Genomic DNA, 21,278 nt, shown 5'->3' with positions numbered 1-21,278 from the left:
GCATATACCACCATCGCCTGGCCCCTATGGCTAACTAGCTTGGCTGCTGGTTTTAAAGGTCTGTGCCACCACTACCTGGTCTGAATGTTTGACTAGTGTACATTGTCCTCTGATCTTTAGGCAAGCTTTATTTATTAAAACACAAATAATAAACCTCTATACTAGACAGCTGATTTTTGAAGGGTAAATTTGGTCCTTCAAAATGCATGTCAAATAGAGCTTCAAGCTTGCATGATGACTCCGGAGATAAAAAGGTGCATGCCTCTAAGCCTGGCAATCTTTTTGATCTCTAGAACCCAAATGGTGGAAGAAGAGAAGCCACTTGTGGAAATAGTACTCTGAGCTCCATAATGCTCACATCATGCTTATTTTCCGTTACAATATTTCTCACAGGTGGGCTGATGAGATGTCTTTACGTAGTTGTGTGTGTATACGTGAATCTTCTAGGGCATGGGCCCATGCATGTATGGGTGTGGGTGTGTGCACATGTGCACCATGACTTACATGTAGAAATGAGAGGACAGTGAGAGTCAGTTCTCTTCCTCTACTATAGGGGACCCAGGAATCGAATTCAGGTCATTATGTTTGGTGGCAACCGCCGTCTTACTAGCCTACTGTATCTTTCTGTCTGTGGGGCTGTGAGCTTTAGCCTTTAATGACTGAACCATCTCCCCAGTTATACTGTATCTTCCTGGGGAATTGTTTCTTTACTCAAAAGAAAGTACACCTTCGTTATCTCTTCTGATTAATTTTTGTTTGAAGTCTACTTTCTCAAGTATTAGGATAGCTATACCCACTTGCTTTCAAACTCCATTTACTTGGTGTGTTTCATTTTCCATCCTTTCCCCTGAAGGTTGTATTTGTCTTGTATTTGTCATGTGCTCTTAACATGTGACAGACAGATGGCGCATGTATCTCACTGCAATCTGCTTGTCTGTCGTTTAATCAGAGAATTTAGGCCATTGATGTTCAAACTTACTGCTGAAAGGCTTGTGTTAATCCCATCATTTTGTTTTTTGTAATATTTAATTCCTTCCTAATCTTCTGTAGTTGACTGTCTTAGTTTACTTTTCCCATGCCCTGGTAGAAGTGTTTATCTATTTCAACAGTATGTCTGATTCTTTTCAGTTAACTAAAGAAATCCATGATTCTTTATCTTTTGAGACAGAATCTCTATGTTAGTCAGCAAGCCCCAACTATTCTATCTCTGCCCCATACAGCACAGAGGGTATAGGTGTATGTGTGCCCATGCCCTGCTTTTTATGTGATTTCTGGGATCTGAACTCAGTTCCTCACGCTTGCCTACTGAGGCATAACTTCAATCCCTTACTAAGAGTTTCAGTTTCAAAACTTCAGTTTGATCCTTTTTTTTTGTTTACAATATTTCTCTCTCTTTACTAAATTTGCCTTTTGCATTCTATGAGTTCATTCAATTTTTTTTATGTTCTCACTGATTATTTTCAAAATTGTTAGAAATATTTTTCTGAATGCAATTTTTCTGATATCCCATCTAATTCATTCACAGATATTACTGTGGAATAGATTGATTGAGTGTGTGTGTGTGTGTGTGTGTGTGTGTGTGTGTGTGTGTGTGTGTTTTCAAAACAGGATTTCTATGTAGCCTTGGATATTCTGGAACTTCCTCTGTAGACTGAACTCAAACTTAGAGATTCACCTATCTGTGAATATAAATAGTTAATAGTCACAATCAAGGTCTTTTCAAAGAAAAAATAGGGGGATACGATATAGAGATGAATACTTTGCATTAGCAAGGATGTTGGTCTATTGATACAAATTTAAGGTCAATTATATTGTATGTGTATTTCTACTCTTGTTTAAAGTATTGTGTTTGTGCTGATCATTTAAAAAATATAATGCATAATTAAAAGTTACAGATTAATAGATAGTCATTTGTAATAGTGAAACTTGTAGTCATGCTAATTAGGTGTTCTAGATATACAGAGATATATTCCAGTTAGATAGATAATCTTCAACACTTAGAAATTAGACTTTTCTTGACATGTTTGCTTCTGGCAGCACCAAATACTTCAGAGAGGTTGATGGGCATTGAAAACAACTCATTTTGAAATTTGCCTTCAATGTGACAAGGCTAGCCATTTGGGCTCTTGCCTGGACTGCTTGATGGTGTGCTGTATGAACTGGACATGCAGGACCCACAGAAAAGTAACTCTTCATTTTCCAAAAGACTGCAAATACTTCATACACAACCACTGCCCAGCCATGTTTCTTGTATGTCTACATGTAATGTTTCTTGTAAATTTATTTATTGATTGAAAATAGATTTCTTTTCTCATACAATACATCCCAACCAGTTTCCCCTCCCTCCACTTCTCCCAACTCCCCACCATCTCCCTTCTCCCCCAGATCCACCTCACCTTCATTTCTTCTCAGAAAAGAGTAGGTCTTCAAGAGATGACAGCCAAACAGGACAAAACAGGATATGAAAAGACAAAAGCACTCCTATTAAGGCTGGACAAGGCAACCCAATAGGAAGAGAAGAGTCCTGAGGGCATTGGGTCATTGATTAGATTTTGTTTTACCTCACTGTGTTCTTTCAATGGGAGTATTTACGATGCTCTAGTAGAACTAAGTTGGGGTAGGGATGATATATAGTTTTTCTCCACTCATGTAGCTCCGTGAGATTTACTGTGACTCAGATCAGACTTCTACTTCATGGGACATTCAGTGATTCTGGCGCAATCACTCTCCCTTGTAGCCAGAGAGATTCTGCAAATCAGACCTCAGAATATAGTTCCCTGACACCTGCTTTTGGTTGGCCAAGGTGGGATATGCAGGAAAGGGCCTTTATCTCTAAAGTTGCTTAGCCACTCACTCAGTGCGTTTTTCATCTGATTTATTGACGCTGCTTTAGTTGAGTGCCAAGAAGAGAAGAGGTCCTTCCTGGCACCTATGGGTATGTGGTTTTCAAGATTCATTTCTGGTTACACTGAAATTCTGTGCAGTGATGAGTCCATTATCAACTATGATCCCCCCACCTCTTTTTTGTTCTCTGCCATATGCACCACTCCCCCCCTCTTCAATTTTCTTGCTAGATTGTATAATGCTCAAAATATAATCCATATAGGCCCTCTCTCTTTCTTTAGCTATCATCTCAGGCCACTGCCTGGCATTCTGTGTTGCAGCAAGGCCCTCCACTTTGTGCTGAATTTCTGGACTCTGTTTTGCTTTCTACTTTCTTTATCTGTGCATGTGCTTTGTTTTCTCTTCTGCTCAAAGTTTAGTTCCTCTCTCGAGCTACCCACCTCGGGGAATGACTACTCTTCCACTATCCTCATGCTACTTCTTAAAATTTCCAGCCTGAGTAAGGATGTACGTTGGTATTGACTGCCATCCTCTCCCTCTGTAAGATGTGTCTCCTTCAGCTACTGAAATAAAGCATCGTCCCCTGCTTAGCATTCAATATAATCCTTCACTCGAGCTCATTTAGAAGACACAAATAATGTTATAAATAGTCCCATAGGTCAGAGACTGTCAACAGGGTGTCACCATTCCTAGAGAAATATTTTGGAAATTAATGAGGGCTCTTGAGAGTGTTATAATGAAAAAGGTGCAATTAACTCCAACAAAGGGGGGGGTGGCATAGACACTATGTGTTCTCTAGTACATTAGACAGTTCCAAACAATGATAAATGATCCCATGTCCCAGCAGATACTCAAGGGAGTGGAAAATGTTTTATTTTTCTGAACCAACAAGCTCCGCTTTGCATGTGAACACAAAGTATCTCTTACAGATTTTTATTAACCCCTGTTCTTTAACAAAATAAATGCTCATAAAGAGGTGTGTTTTTCCTTATTTTGGAAAATCACCTCTGTCAGCGAGGCCATAATTCAGAAACCTCCTACACAACACATGGAGATTATTTGTACATGTTTCCATCCAGCATCCAATTTCTTCACTCCGTGTTCAGGCGTGCCGTGCCCCACTCTGTACGTGTTGAAACATACAATGTTTTATTATAAATCACGTTCCTTGTAATTCTCTTATGGAATTACAATTGCAACTAAACTGTTACATTCTTTACATTGATTTTCTTTTTTTGAATTTTATGTGTATGAATTAGCTGCCACCCCTTTCTTTTTTAGTAAAGACTAACAGGAATCATTTCAGGGTTTGCAAGCCAAATGACTTCTAGCTCTTTAGACATCGTTCTTCCAAAGAAAGGAATTGGTTGGTAATGTGTAAGCAATTAAGCATAGTGAGCCAAAATGATTTGTGAACACTGAAGTTTAAATTTTATATAATTTTCATATCATAAGTTATTGCTATTGTTTGACTTTTTTTTCAAGCATTTAAAAGTGCAAAACCATTCTTGGCTCTTGAGCCCTGCACATGTCTTCACAGTAAGAGCTAGTTTGCTAATTGATTCTTCATAGTGTATTACATGCAAGTTTTGTGTACAGAAACAATATTATGAGAAATTGTATTTTTTTAATTTCTTGATTATGATATAATTAAAGCTTTATGTCGAACTTTTTAAATATATGCAAATTCTCTAATAAAATGTTGGGTTACTACACTAGGGTGGGACTACCCCAGTCAACCCTTCTCAAAGAAGATTCTTCTTGCAATAGATGGGAATTACAACAGAGACAAACTGCCATATAGTATGAAAAGAGTGAGAGACTTCAGAGAACTTGGTCCTAAATAAGATTCTTTAACAAATTCCTACCCCAAAGCTCTATGAGAAAGAGGAGGTAGAAATATGTAAAAGCCAGAAGTTACGGGTGACTCCATAGAAAGAGTGCCTTCTGCATACAACAGTACTGTTGTACATATGAACTGACAGAGACTGTCACAGCATGCACAAGACTGCACAGGTTTAAGGCAGATGGGGTCGCAGCACTGAGGAGAGGAAGTGGACACAGGGTTCCACCCCTAAAAGAAGCTATTTGCAATTGATACCTGTTGGCAAAGGGAAAAATCAGTTTTCTCAAATGGAGTGTCACTGGAGATATCAAACACAGTACATTGCAGACCCCATGATCAGTAACTGGCCAACACAAAATTAACTCCATGTTTTTGCTCTTGTTTATTGGGAAGCATTTTGTGGTGGTTGTTGTTATTGTTTGTTTATTTGTACATGCATCAGTCCTATTGTATTCCAAAGACACTGTTTTCTTGAAGTCATTGGTAATTTCTGGCTCTTACAGACTTTTCCCACCTTCTCTTTATCATAGATCCCTGAACCTTGAGGGGAGGGATTTAATAAAGACATCTCATTGAGGACTGAGTGCTCCAAAGTCTCTCTACACATTGTCCAGTTCTCTCTCCCTCTCTTTTCCTCTCTCTCTCTCTCTCTCTCTCTCTCTCTCTCTCTCTCTCTCTCTCTGTGTGTGTGTGTGTGTGTGTGTGTGTGTGTGTGTGTGTGTGTGTGTGTGTTTGGTCTTACTTGTTTTTATTTGTTTTGCTTTTGTTTTTAACATTTTTATGTTTGTTTATGAGAGATAGAAGACATAAAGTTGGGTGGGTAAGGTGGTGGAAATGATCTCAGAGGATCTGAGAGACAAGGATGTGATCAAAATATATCATTTAAAACATTTTTTGTTGATATATCATATATATATATATTTCAGCTAAAGGCTGGAGAGATGACTTGGTGCTTAAGAGTGTTTTTCCAAAGTATATGAGTTCCGTTCTCAGTACACACATCAGGTTGCTCACAGCCACCTATGACTCCAACTCCATGGACTCTGGTGCCTTCTTTTGGCCTCTATGGTCAAACACACAGGTGTTACGCATTCATACAGATAAATATAAATTAAAAATAAATTTGTAAAGTGGCTTGGTAAAAAGCTGTATAAAAAACAGATTGTTGAGTCCACCCCATAGATCCTCATTTAAATGATAAAACATAACCAAGACAATCCCCAACAACTGGCAGTCATAGTAAATAAAGAAGGCTATGGTTTTTACTTACATTCTCAACAGTCTTGATATGATAACACACACATGAGTCTTGATAAGGCTGAAAGGTTCCTGTCTGAGATAATAAAAACTTTCCTGAATTATCTCTAATGTATTCACTGGTAGATGAAGTTCAAGACCAATGTTTTCAAGGTTGCAGAAATACAACTCTTTTCTAAACTACCTAGAGAACCAGAAGGGTTCAGATCGAGTTTCATTTTAAACTGTTAAGGTTTAGTTTTGATCTGTTTTGAAAAGTTGTATTATCTTTGAATTACATTTAATCTGCACCCAGCTAAGTGTTACGCAGTGTTTCCACAAAGGGGGAGTGGGGCTATTAGGCTTGACTGCATTATGTGACATCTATATTCATGTCATGAATTTCTAAGCCTTTGGAATCTCCCCTTGTTCCTGTGGCAGTGGCCCATCAATGTATTGAGGACGAGAATGAAGCAGTATCTATCACGCAATGCCAATGCTCAGAGAAAAAAACTATCAAAATGCTTTCTGAATCCTAACCCTTTTTCTCTGGCACGGAGGGATGGTCTTTGTCCATCCACTTAGAGATTTCTCCATCTGTTTTCTGGAGCCGGTCATGCCTTCAGGAACTTCAAGTGCAATGCAAACATCTGGACTCTACAACACATGGGAATCCAGAGTGCCCGGAAATCTGGTGCATGTTGCTGCATCTACTCCCTAGACTCGGGCTGAGCCACTTGTAGCTGATGATATTCCAGACCTTCTAAGCAGTTCTTTGTCACCCTTCTGTATGTCTCCAAAGTCCCAAGCTCCACTGTCAGTTTCAGGTTGGACTTCTCTCTTGTTTGTCTTCTGTCAACAGCTACCCTTCAACCATGGTGTCACCAGCTGCAAGGTTCCAGTCTCATAGGCACAGAAAAACATTACAGGTGCATCTGGAATGCAGAGGGATTTAGCAAGTCCCTTGTCTACACAAAGCCTTGTTTTTAAGCCTGACATCCTGTGCCTATCCTCTAGAACACAAAATGATGCATCTCAAAGCTAGGATTTAGAAAAAGGGAGGTTGAATAAAACTAACATAATAAATAAAGGTTTCATGTTTGGTTTAGTCAATACAGGTTGCAAGTTTGGTTGCATCTCCTGAGTCTTCTTCACCATAGCTGAGAACTAAAATACAAATACAGTTTAAACAAACAAGCACACAGTTTTTACACACTCTTTGAGATTTGTACGCACGTGAGTCCAACAAGTGGTGTGTTTCTGTGCGTCTCTGTGTGTGTCTGTGTGTAGAAGTCAAGAAGATAGCAGGCAAATAAGCCAAAACATAATCACCGTGTCTTTACTGCCATAAAAATATCTAAATACCTTAAAGAGCTTGTCTGGAGGTTCTATCAGAAAAACAGTTTCTCCTATATCCTTGACCTAAAAAGACAAGTCCTCCTGTGTTTTGGGGAGGTCATCCTCTTTAACTGAGTGTGATGCTTTAGGAACCATGCTGTGTTCGGAGGATTTTTGTTGCTGTTATTATTTTTCTTGTTGATTTTTTTTTATTTTTTTTTTATTTTGAGAGAGAGAGAGAGAGAGAGAGAGAAGAGAGAGAGAGAGAGAGAGAGAGAGAGAGAGAGAGAGAGAGAGAGAACATCTAATTGGATGCTTAGGGAGATGTAGGGATCTGGGAGGAGTTGGGGAAGAGGAAAGAATATCATCAAAATGTATTGTATGGAAAATTCTTTTAAATAAAAATTTCAAAATATCCAAATAGCTATAAAAATCTATGACAAGAAATTTACATGCTAATGGTATATTTGAAGAAAAAAAAGGAGAAGATTGTTAAGGATACTGGCTTTGGAGTAGTAAAAGGTGATCTTACGCTTATTTACTATTTTTACTTAGCAGTCAGAATGTGGCTTTTGTGCTATATCTTAATCTACCTTCTTGTTTGTTTCTCCTCTAGCTCAACAGAATTCACCAAAAATCCATGAAGGCTGGTGGGCATACAAGGAGGTGGTCCAGGGAAGCTTTGTTCCAGGTAAATGCACTTTTATTTTTATCTATTATTTCAACTCATTTTGTTCCTTAAACATTTTTAAGGAGATAGAAATACTCAGCACCCCATTTATCAGTTTACTAGTCACACCTCATACTCCTATGTACTCGCAAAGTAATTATAAAACAGAATTTGATGAATGTCAGTGTTATTTCTACAATGTCACATTGGCTACATGGCCTGAAATATACCGTGAAAGTCAGGAGAGTCTATAAAGTGCTGGAAGAGTATTGCATACATTAAGGGAAGGTTTATTTTGTGAGCCCTAACTTATATGTAACACATTATTTTTCTGTGTAAGCCTGTAAGCCTCAGGTTATTCCATCCATAGGAGCCTCCTCTAGAGAGAAGGAGGATAGAAGGCTGAGAGCAGAGGCTCTCTGCCCGCACTTGGTCAAGAGAGAAAGGTCTGTTCTTAACACTAATGAAACCGGAAACTTGAACAGACTGACCACGGCAGTGAAGCTTGCTGGGATACATGCTGCCACTGATGTCACTGCATCAGAATCCATGCTCAAGACTCAGCAGATCAAGCCAAGCGCCATCTAAAAATAACAGGTCATGTGTGGATACTGTCAGCATGTGGGCAGTGAACTGAGCACCAAAGGCAGGCGCCAGCCAGAAGCATACTGTGACTTCAGTTGAAAAGGAAAGCAGAGGGTCCTTTCTCTGCCACGTCCCTTACTCATAATGATCCTATTCTTTACATAATAGGTGGAATTAACAACTTGGCATTAACCATAAAATCCATAGACCATCCCACCAGATATCAGAAAGGGAGGGAAGCAAAGGAAGGAATGAGAGTTTAAAGGGAAAAAGACATGGAAGGGCAGCATATATCCTGGTATTTTTAGCTTGCTAGATGCGAGAGAGACAGAAAGGCAGCTCCCAAGAGCTTCAATGTATGGTCCGCACTCACCCGTGGTGCTCAGAACAGAAGATCAAAAGAACTGGCTGAGGGTTCCAAACTTGGTCACAGGTAAAATGTGCACTGTCCCAGGTCATCTGTTCATTCTTGACTGCTCTGTCCTTTTACCTATTTCTTCTGTAGAGCTTTTCACATTAGCTGGGCAAAGAGAAGGAGCTTGCAAATTTTTTTTGCCATTTCTGTCATGGGACAACAATAAGTATTGCTGGGGTTGTTTCTTTGGAGGAAGACATGCATGGTAAAGGAGAGTGGGTGACTCAGGAAAAAGCCAGCTGGCTGCTGGAGAGCCTCAGCGCTCTATAGTCCTAACTTCACAAACATGCCACGGCACATGGCACATTGTTCTTCAGCCCAGTGTGCACAGAGACTGAATTTAATTCACCCACCAGTGGCCAGGTTGCTAATAGCAATTGTGTAAGTTGTATACACTATGTCTTCTTAAATGGGTATAGATACCTGTCACTTTATATTTATAGTTGGCAGAATCCCTATATATGATATAAAAGACTTAAAGACGTGTATTTTTGTCAAGAGAAACCGTTTTTATATGCATGATAGTACAGAAATGATATTACCCATTATATTTTGTGTACCTGAGAATATGGGATTAGAGCAACTGAGGAGAGTTCCTCATTTCTAAATTACTTCTGCCTCTGCAGAGAGCACCTTCAGTGATTGTCTTAGGTAGCATGTGGATCTGTAGCATTTTGCCTGACTTATACTATTTGTTTTGGTTTTTATATCCTCTTTATATGTGTCCAAAACCCTAGTGTGACTTGTTTTATGCTTTCGAGACAACCTTGGGTATCAATTATCTTTCCTTTGATGCTGACTCAAGAGTTTTACTTTTCTTCATTTCCAGCCTGGTATGCATACAAGTTGTGGCTATAGAACTTGTGTTGGAGAGAAACCCATAAAGGCCACAGCAGTGGCAAGAGAAAGGTTAACTTGGTGCCAAAATACCCGACTTTGGTCATTTTGGTGGTGTTCATGCAATACTTCCATGATGCAGAGCCCCTTGTTTGGGGATAATGAAGAGGAACTAGAACATAGCTCTTACTCAAACTGAATTCACCCATCTAAAGGGCTAGATAGACCATAAAGGCATAGCTCCAGAGAACCAGTTCTGTCACAAGGCTGATAATGGTGTAGAATAGCATGATTCAGCCTGTGTGGTATGTATCAGAATTTCTTGCTGAGCAGCTTAGAATAGGCCTTCCACTAGCCTCCCCCTCAGCAGGCTCTGCTATTTTGTTGGACTATTCACCCTACACACAACTAATATCCACAACAGTAGGGATTTCCTTCTTCTTCCTCTTCTTAATTTTCCTACATATATTATTCTCCCTTCTTCTTCCTCTTCCTTTTCTTCTTTTTGCCAGCAACACTGTAATGACTAATTTATGTAATGACTAGAGCATAGAGCATGCTACCAGACATTTAGTAAGAAATGCTCTGGTGTCTGTTTGTCTTCCTGCCTCTCCCCTACCCTGCCCCTGTGTGTGTGTATGTGCGCGTGCACGTGTGTGATTGCGTCCTTCCACATCCTTCCTTCCCATATTCCATTAGTTCTCTTTCTCTGGACAACTGACCAACACACACAACTGATTACTGGTTCTGTCCGTGCGGTAGTGTGAAAGGAAGTCTGCCAAATAAACTTGAGTACTAAAGCCACAAGCCACACTGAAGACAGCAGAGTGGAAATATAGGAAGGTCACTCTTATTATTTAAACCATTTTCTTATTATACTGTGTGCAGTGTGTGTGTGAGAGAGAGATGGTGGAGAATATATATATATATTATATATATGTGTGTATACATATATATACAGACACACACATACATATATGTCACTGGGCTCCAACTATAGTAAAGGTGTTGTGGGACGGGGATGCCACTTTCTTCAGTGGAGTAGCCACAGATAAGTTGCACAGCTCCAGTCAGTAACCTCCCACCCACCCTCAACGAGCCACACACAAAAAGAGAATCAAAAAGTTGAGTGCTCAAGGGACTTACTGAAAAGAAGGACTCCAGTGAGAGGGAGAGTGGCGAGGAGAGGAGGTGGGGGATGAAATGACTAGATTTCATCGCAGAAATGTGTGAAACTGTTAACTAACAAGAGCAAAATAACTAGCATATATATGTTCACACAAAAAACAATATTAGGCTAATTATGCTGTTGAGGAGTTAGCAGAAAGTTTGTTTGGTACCATTTAAATTCTATTTATTAAATAATAAAAATGTGTGTTATAAATATATCACATATATATAACACATTTTTTAATTTAGTGTAAATACACACATGTCTTTAACACACTTCTGGAATATGTGCCAAACACTGTCTATCCATGTTCTACTTGTTACAAAATGAGCGTCTTCCCTTAGGAGACATTATGCTGTGGGATGTTATGGCATACGGTGTTGATGTTTCACTTCTGGGGCTTGCAGTATAATAAGGGAGCCACTTGTTAGAAATAATACGCAACCATTGGACACCCCAATATCTGCTTTGTGTGGTAAGGTTCGCAAGGAAAGTCTCTTTTTCATCCTAAAACAAAATGACCTGTGCTTGCTTCCCTTCTAACACTGTGAATCACACCCATGGATTATGTATTTTCTCAATCTTATGAAGCTCTGGAGAAGGTAAAAACCCCTCTTAGATTCTGTCAGCTGCTAAGGCTCACCAAGCCCCTGAGCACAGTGACCCAGGATGCTCTCCTTTGACCTCCCTAGAAAAAGTTATTTTTGGCCCCAAGACACAATTCTAAAGAGCTTACCCTGGCCTCAATCTCAGGAGGCAAGGGGAGAAAGACAGATAAATGGCTCCTATCTTACAATATTTGCAGGACTCCTCTCAGAAATGTTTGGGAGTTATTAACCCTCAGAAGGGGAGGCACAGCCCTGAGGATCAGTAGCACTCTACAGGAGAGGAAGAGAAATGGAATTTCAGAAAGAAAAGCAAGCTAGGCAAAGGCTTGGAAACCTTGAAAGGTACATGGCCCAGTAGAGCAAGAGGAGCTCTGGGCATTAACACTAGAGAGCAACAGGGGTCTGATCATGAAGTGATGTACTAGTTGATATTCTAGAAGCCAAAGATCCTGAAGAAACAAGGAAGAGATTGACAACATTGCAAAGTTCAAGTAAAAAGAGATTATTTGAACTAAGACAGAAACAGTGAAGGTTTCAAGGACAGGGGTCCTCCTCTTCTCTTATCTCCTGAACCATCAGGATATAGCACAGGTCTTCCCTACAATAGTCCCTGCACATCTACTTAATTGACTTGGGTTAGAACAAGCACATAAGAAAGAATAAGGTGAAAAAAAAAAAGCCTGACTCTACAGACATGATCCTCAGCCCTTCAAGTAATGATGATGATGATGATGGTAATGATAACAGTATGAACTCCATTGCAGGCAAAGGGAAATCACTGTTTTTCTCCATTTTATTTTGTGTCTAAGAAGCATGTATACAGGCATGTGTGTGTTACTAGACTTGTGTTAAAGTCAACAAACAATTTTGTGGAGTTAGTTCTTGCCTTGCATTTTTTGTGGGCTGTGGGTATCAAATGGGGATCAATAGGCTTGCAGAATAAGCACTTTACCTGAGGAGCTCTCTTGCTGGCCCAAACCCTGCATGCTTTAAGGACGTGATTCTCAACCTGTGGGGCACAACCCTTTTGGCGGTCACATATCAGATATCCTGCGTATCAGAAATTTACATGACAAGCAATAAGAGTAGCAAAAATTACAGTTATGAAGTAGCAACAAATAATTTTATGGTTGGGGGTCACCACAACACAAAGAACGGTATTAGTAGGTTACAGCATTAGGACGGTTGAGAACTACTGTTTGAAAGTCTAGGAGAAATAGTCTAAAATTCAGGGAGTCCCTACCTATAAAGCCACAGCAAGTTAGAACCAGAGATTAGCCAGGATACTACCTACTAGTCTAATAAATGGACTCAGAGAAGGGTTCCAGGTTGTAAGGTCTATATGGTGGCAAGCATGGGCAAGCTATGCATGAGAAACAGAGCAAAGGTCATTCCGGTGAGTGCAAAGAAACAGAGGCCAGGTGCTTTGATAGTGAGTGTGGTCAGAGACTGATGCATGGATAGGCTCACAGACCATACTTGGTATTTTAATAGAGGTTCTGGGAGTAACAGGAGGACAAAGAAACAGCTATGAGCCATTACTTCTCCCTGAAGATACGGAAATCATCACAAGGTCCTGAAACTGAGTCCGTGGCCATCAGAATGATCAACAGAAGAACTTGCCACAACTGCTAATATTTATGATCAGGACTGGAACTAAGGAGTTTCATTAGCTCACCATGGTATCCGATGCTGCTCTCTCTAAAATCAAGTACAAGTGGCTCATCTTGGACAGTAAACTCTCCCTAAACACTCTTTCCCAGCATTTTCTTGCTGGGTAGTCTTTAAATCTCAAGACTATTAGATGAATGTAATTATCTCCAACCACCTGTGGTGGCATACTGAAGTCTAATTAGCTGTGTTTTGCCAAAGGCCTATTCCCTTTGTTTAAAAAAAAAAAGTCTCAGGCTTGACACCAGTGATACAAATAGCTCTTCTCTCCCCAGCAATCCTAGGCAAGAAAACAAACAAGAAGACAAGGTTCTTGCTGATCTAGGATGCCTCCAAAGTCATACATACCCAGCACCCCTCCTGTAGTAAACAGTACCTGCAGTGGTTTCTGTTGCTGTGTTAACTGCCACCACTTATGTAATCAACACATATTTACTGTCTCCCAGATTCCCTGAGTCGGAATCTGAGTACGACATAGCTGGGTCCTCTATGATAACTCTGTCAAAAGCATCATTTTAACTCATGCTTGTCTAACGCTGTGCTCCTAATGGACTTGGAAGAGTTTGCTTCCTCTCTAGGGCTGAGAGCTTAGGCTCAGGAGGGTTTCTTCTTCATATTGGCTATTGCTTCAAAGATAACAAGAAGGTAGCTCTCTCACCTTAAATCTCTGCCTGGGAACTTTGGGAAGTTCTATGTTCTCTTTGGTTGAAGATCAGACCCATTCAGAGTAATGGTCTTTTGGATAACTCACAGTCAGTTGGTGGACAATGTTATTCATGTCTGCAAAATTTCTTCATTTTTGCCCTAGACAGTAAAGAGAAAGGGTGAAATTCCATCAGATCAAAAGATACCTTTCATTCTAAAGCTGCTTACTATTGAAATTCAGAATTCTGAGGCCATCCTAAAATTTGACCAAACACAGTAGTTCTCACTGATTTGTGCAGAGGCACAAAATCTTAATCTAATCATACCCTGAAGTCTCTTTTGCCATCTAAGGTAATCCATAAGAAGACAACATAAGACAAGTGACATTACTTACTAAGTTTGCAGTGGTAGAAGCAGGGCTAGAGAGTGGTTCTTTGGAGGTGTGTTCCTCCCACTTAGACTGTATGAATGTGACTAAGAAACTCCTTCTTGGGTGGAATACAGTTTGTTTTCCTCTGTTTTATATGTAAGGAGCAAACTGAACAACAGACTAAATAAATAAATACCATGCCTCTATAATTATCATCTTAAAAATTTTTTATTTGGGAAATTTTTTGATTCACAAAATGTTACAAAGATAATGCTGGAACTTTCCAGGAACCCTTTATGTCTTACATTACTGTATGTTATGCCTTTGTCACAAGATAAACACCAACTGTAGTATATAACTCTCAACTGATTTATAGGTTGTTTTAGATTTCCCAATATTTCAACAAAATGTCTTTTCTATCCAATTTGGAGTACACCTTTGTATAGCCATAATGTTTCCTTAGTCCCATCTGGGCAATGAAAGTCTCTCACTGTTTCTTCGGTGTTCCTTACTGTTAGTTTTGCCATGTCTTGCATAGTTACTTGATAGAACATCCTTCAATATGAGTTTGATGGTTTTCTCATGAATAAACTGGAATTGTAGTTCTGGGTGGAAAGTTTCAATACAGGTAGACTGCCATTTCCATTACATTTCTTAGTGGTACACTGTCATTTCATGGTTGTGCCTCATCCACACATCCTCATTAATGTGCAGAAAAGAAAGATTCAACAAATGAGAGGTTTAATCATGGTGATAGAGTAGGTAAGCGGTGGCACTGGGCTCTTTGAGTTGGTCTATAGTGTCTCTCCAACCACACTACTCTAAAGTCCCTGCTGACACAGGGCTTCAGGAAATCATTCTTTGCTTCAAAACTATTTGTGGTGTTTACTGTTTAAGAGGAAAATTGTGTTGTAATTTCTTTCCAGGATAGTATCTGGAATTAACAAAAAGAAAGAACAATCTAGGGTGTAGTGTCTGGTCAAAGGCATGACACATCTATGCAAGTGATCGGTGCAATAAAGAACTGAACTCTTGTTTTATCCACTGTATGTTCTTGAGCATGGGCTGGGTGAGTAGGTATATAAGTACACTCTCCCCAAGGTGATTCCTGTGTTTGTTCTTCTATCTGCCCCCTTTAGATCATAGGAAGGCCAAAGGCTGTTAGAAAGTCCTCACCACTTTGGCTTTCCCACTGAACAAACATGAAAACCCAAGTGAGATTATCTCTAGGGATCTTGATTTTCTCACATATAAAACAGGCTGTTAAGCAACATGACTTTCACAGATTCATTCTATCGTTAATATTTTCTGTTTGTTGATATGACATATGATTAGCTTGGAAGGTATTAGCAACACTAAGAAATAGAATATCGATTTCATTACATGGTAATTTTGTGTTTTGCATATATTGGCGTTTGGAAGCAGAGTCAGTGATGTAATTGTCTCAGTTTCTGATCTCTCATCTCTAAGAGGAAGCAAGAACTGATGGTCACAGCCTTCCCTGTCTGGAAAGGGGATGCTGCCTTGACTGGTTCTCAATTACAAATACTTTCAGTCTTATTTTTTCCCCAGAAATTGGATGCCTATTGTTCAAGATGTACTGTGAGTCTGCTACGTGCCACACACCTTTCTAGACAGCAGGAATACAAATTGGAAAAGCTTCAGCTTCTGGTCTCAGGAGTTCACAGTCGGATTTAGAGATATATGATTTAGCCTGATAAGGTATGGGAAGCAGGCAGTATGTGTGATGAGATCCACTGGGCACATAAAGGAAAAAACAACTAATTCTGTCTTTGAGAAGGTTTCATAGATAAACAATTCTCCCGGGACAGGATTTTTCAAATGTGAAGGCATCTGCCAGGTAGACAAGGTGAAAATGAGCAAGACTGGTGTATGAAACATAATGGGATCTGAACTACTACTGAATAACAGATGAAACCTCCCTGCAAGTCGTAAGCACTTCTGTTCATCACCCCATCTAAGCCCGGCCCTGTTATTCCCTCACTTCAGAACTGAATCACAGAAAGTGCCCTGGATTCTTAAATTGAGCTCCAAGTCCCAGTATATCTCCATAATGTTTGGAAACCACCAAACCATTCTTAGCCTCACTTCACTCATTTATAAAATAAAGACAGTGGGAGCTGTATTTTGGATTTTTTTGTAAAATGCAAAGTGAAATGTTGGAGCTAATTATTCCTTGTAACTATCAATATGTGATTTTAATCAGCTGTCGTTGTTGTGACAAAACACAGAAACAATTTTGAAAAGATCTATGTTGAGTCCTGGTTTAGAAGGTTATGCTTCATGGTCTTTTGAACTGGCAGCAGGTCTGCGGCTGGGCAGAGCTTTATGGTACTAAGAACATGTAGCAAAGGAGGCTGTTGTTCACCTCATGGTGATCAGAGGAAAGAAAGAGGAGGGAGGGCAAGAAGAGAAAAGAGAGGGAAAGAGGAAGAGAATGTAGAGGAATGAAAAAGAGAAAGAGAGGGGAACAGAAAGGAGATAAAGATAGAGGGAGAGGGGAGAAGGAGAGAGCTGTTCATCTCACGGTGGGCAGAAATTAGAGAAAGAAAGAGGGAGGGGGAAGAAGGGAGAGAGGAAGAGAGGGAGAGATAAAAGAACCAGGGACCCATATACCTTTCTAAGGTACATTTAAATTGACCTAGTTCTTACAAAAGAGCTTACTGGTCACCATCCTATTTATCAATGAATTAATCTATTGATGAACTTAGTGTTTTTATAATCCAATCACCCCTCTATGCCACTGTTGGCTTGGGGATCAATGTTTTCATGCATGAGCCTTTGTAGACATAGTTCAAAGCTAAGTCATAGCAGCGTACACACAAATGGAAAAGTTTTGCTCAGTTTTACCACCATATTGCCTTTCTAATACATCTCCCTACTCAGGAGAGCTTCTAAAATACACACTCTAAAGACAGCACATTGCATATAGAGATACAACTTCAGTGGACAACTCCATACTTACATCAGTACAAGTTTGTTTAAGTCCATTAAATGTGTACTCCCATGCATGGTTCTGTTGGTTAATATTAATTGTCATCTTGACAAAATCAAGAATCACCTGGGAGTCAAACCTTTGATCATGTTTGTGAGATAGTTTCTAGGCTGAGTTCAGAGAGGTTCAAAGACCCTCTTCAAATGTGGACACTACAACCCATGGTCTTGGGTCCTAGACCAAATAAAAAGAAGAAAGCCAGCTGAACAACAGTGTTCATTGCTCTCTGCTTTCTGACTGTAGATGCAATGAGACCACTTGCTTCATGCATTTAGGTACTATGCCTTTCCTGCTGTGACGGCTATGTCCTTAAATGATAAGCCCTTGCTTCCATTGCTTTGGACCGGTGTTTTGTCACAGCAGTGACAAAAGCAGCCAGTACAGTGACTTTTACACCTGTTCTTCTGAGACACACAGCTTTTCTGATGTCACAAGGCAATGTCTGGCCAATCGATACAAGTGGTTGTCACTACACAACTCCTTGAGATGTACTTCTGGAGCTTTGGGACCTAGAGCTCTAGCTCGCCAAGATAGGCACAGAAAGAGTGGTACATGCTGGGTACAGGCAGTAGGGCTGTTCACTGTATGTACAAAATTGAGTAAAAATAATGAAGATTGATTAAACTTTGACTGCAATTTAGGTATCCTTAGGTGCTGGAGATTCTAAACCCTCCAGTAATAAAAATCTCCTCTTCAAAGTCTTTTGTGAGTCTAAACTCGAAGTAGTTGCTGTATGCCCTGCTGAGTTCAAGTAATATGCGTATAGTCTTCGAATTAGTGCATGTTTTGTTACTTATTCCTTAAGTGGTCCTGTTTCCTTTTTGGAAGCTAATTGGAGGAACCCTCAGTCACCAGTCTTCAACACATAGAGACTCAGATACCCGTGTTTGCTCCAAGAGCATGTTCTAAAGGTTCCACTTTGGTGGCTGGCTGAAGAGAAGCTTCCATTTCTACACCCCTAGTCTTCTATCTTCCAGAATTTTAATGGTTTGATTCAAACTAAACAAAAATACTATGATAGCTATAAACACAGAAAGTGAGAATTTTTTTATTATTTCAGGGTGTCATTCCATATGACTAGTTGGATTCTTTATTGCACTTCTCTCTTAACACACAAAGCAATGTATATTTTTCTTTGGTAATTTTCCACTCATATCCAGAATATCTTATTGTGAACTAATACCTTAACTATCAGTGTTTTTAAATTGCTCTGAAACTAAGGAATCAAGAGCATTGATTATTTTGTTGCGACTGTTGATTGTATGGTTACTACAGAACATAATTGTGTTGCTTAGTGGGAGTATATTTGAAGTATCTATTCTGAGATCAAATATTTTAGGTGATGCATTATATACAGTCATGGGCTCCGCACCTTTCCTCTCTCTAAATCCCCAAAAGTAGAGCTGTGGTAGTTTAATGACCATTGAATAAATGTGACTACTTTCTGCAAATCAAATTTAATGGGTTCATAACCATGGTGTGGCCCCAAAACCCTGGCTTCCCAGCTACATGAAAATCCATCAGCCTTCTTTTTGCAAAGCCCATTTGAAAGACATGCCCTAGTTGCCTCCACAAGCCACGGGCATAGCTTCACTGAGCTGCACTGTGGTGCCCTGATAGTAAATAGTGCCCACTGAGTCGTGGTGTGATAATGTGATTGTTTACAGAGCACTCAGCAGGATGCTTTAACCTCAGGTTTGCTTTTATGTCAGGCGAAAGATAATCAAAGTCAGAAAGACTATAACCTCCAGCCAGGAATCTTACTTCTTTTACAAAAGCATGGCTGGACAATGTTTTGTATTCTGTAATCTAGCATTCTAGAACATTCTCAAAGAGACAAATTGTGCAACGCTAGATTCTATGCATCAAGCATTTAATGTGGTACATCCTGACTTGGACATTCGACAATATGAGTAAGCCAACTTCGCTTTCTCCATCTAGCTAGACTAGCTTTTGTGATAATGGCTGGGACTGGAGGCCTTCTTTCTCCTCAGCAATCTACTGTAAGGCTTGTGGTGACTGATGAGTTTTATATACCATATTCAAATTATTCTGCCAGTACTCTTCTTCCTCACTAGACAGAAATGGGTCTCTAGTTCTTGCCAAGTGTCAGATCTTTTCCCTTCTCTGCAGTTTTTAAAGATTAGCTCACAAAGAATTATCTTTCCATATGCGGTTTTAGTACCTTTCTGTTGCCGTCATTGGTTTCCCTACCTTAAATTCCCTCTCATCCCCTAGCTCCCTTCCCATACTGGACCCCTTTCACTCTCGTACTTCCCCTTCCTACTTCATTCTATTGTCCTTATCACTTCCCATGCTCCCACTGAAGTCCTCTTTATGTTCAGTTCCGTGGACCCTTTTCTAGTTTCCTGGGATTTAGCCAAGTTACTCTCACCTGGACTTTTATAGTGAACAGTTTAGAGGCTAGGATCCAGTGTGAAAGAGAACAAAAGCTTGTGTTTTTCTGAGCCTGAGTTACTTTGCTTCATATGTTTTGCAATCAAATCCATTTTAGGGAAAATTTCATTTTTCCTTGAGTATATGTACTATGCTTTTATCAGCCATTCTTCTGCACTAAAAGCCATCTACAGAATCAATGCAATCACCATAAAAATCCCAATGACGATCTTCATGGAACTATACAAAACAACTCTAAATTTCATGTGGAAACACAAAGGATCCTGGATAGGCGAAGCCATTTGAAGCAGAAAGAGCAAGCCTGTGGCAGGCATTACATCACTTTCCCTCAAACCCTACTGCAGATCCCCACCATAAAGACAGCATGATACCAGAAGCAAAACAGAGGCATAGAACTGTGGGTTGTAATAAGATGTCTAGAGATAAATAAAAACAGCTATGTACACCTAATTTTTGACAGAATTGTCAAAAACATGTACTAGAAAAAAGGACTACGTTTTTAACAAACAATTGTTGACAAAACTGAATATTCTATAAAAAATAATAGTTGCAAAATTTCTCACCTTGAACAAGAGTTAATTCTACCTGCACAGTATGAAGTTAGTTTTAACTGCAGCATGGTCAGGAGAAGGACTCTCTAGGCTCAGGAGCCACCCAGCCTTGAGGGTTGGTTGAGGGAAGAGTCATGTTTCCCTGGGGGTGTGGCCACTGGTAGGTTCCCGATTCCCCAGTGGTTGGCCCCACAACCAGGCTTAGAGGGTTAATACTATCTGGACTCATTACTAGTTAGTTATATGGAGAAAAAAAAAAGAATAAAAGGAAAACACTTGAAGTTTGGATGCAGATGTGTTGGGGGGACCTAGGGGAACTGGGATGGGGAAGAGTGAGTACTTGATATGATGGATATGATCAAGCTATTTTGAATACATCTATGACATGTTCAAAGAATAAGCAAAATATGTGTGAAAATAAATAAGCAATTCAAACTGGATCAAAGCCTTTGAATTAAAACCAAAAATACTGAAACTTCTCAAGGTAGACATAGAGAAAATACTCTTGGATGTAAGTCTAGGCACTGAATTTCTGAGCTGAACCCCGGTAGTATGGCAATCAGACCCAAGAATTGACAAATAAGAGCACATGAAATTTAAAAGTTCCCTCGCAGCAAAATAAACCGTCAACAGAAAGGAAAGACAACCTCTAGGTTTGAGAATATCCTTATCATACCTAACTTAGATACAGAGTTCACTTCTACAATATTTGAGGGACTGTAGTAATAAAAATCCACCCACTCTCCCCAAAACTGCCATTCTATAAATAGGTTAATGATCTAAGCAAATGGTCCTCAAAAGAAGAAATGCAACTGGACAATAAATCATTTTAAAACTATTCATCATCTCTAGCTGTAAAATAAATTCAAATTAAAAGTGCCTTGTGGTTCCATCAGAACAACTACCATCAACAAATGCTATCAATGGTGTGGGGAAAGGGAGTTTTTCTCCTCTGTTGTTGGGATTGCAAAACTAGTTCAGTCACTATGGAAATCAGTGCAGAGACTTCACAGAAACCTGAAAACTGACCTAAGCTATGACCCAGCTCTGCCTACTG

At 39.7% G+C, this 21,278-nt stretch overlaps 1 protein-coding gene across 3 annotated transcripts in view; it reads left to right on the top strand.

The window, feature by feature from the left end:
* Ca10 (carbonic anhydrase 10) overlaps positions 1 to 21,278 on the top strand; it is a 483,666-nt gene that overhangs the window by 69,046 nt on the left and 393,342 nt on the right. For all 3 annotated transcript variants that reach the window (XM_075991114.1, XM_075991115.1, XM_075991113.1), the window contains one exon: positions 7,881 to 7,955. In XM_075991114.1, the coding sequence (XP_075847229.1) occupies positions 7,881 to 7,955 (75 nt within the window). The remainder of the gene's footprint in view (positions 1 to 7,880; positions 7,956 to 21,278) is intronic.

The sequence above is a fragment of the Microtus pennsylvanicus genome, chromosome 11 (assembly GCF_037038515.1).
Source record: "Microtus pennsylvanicus isolate mMicPen1 chromosome 11, mMicPen1.hap1, whole genome shotgun sequence".
In the NCBI taxonomy this organism is placed as follows: domain Eukaryota; kingdom Metazoa; phylum Chordata; class Mammalia; order Rodentia; family Cricetidae; genus Microtus; species Microtus pennsylvanicus.
The sequence above is the reverse complement of the archived record's forward strand: the minus strand, read 5'-3'. Positions and strand labels throughout refer to the sequence as shown.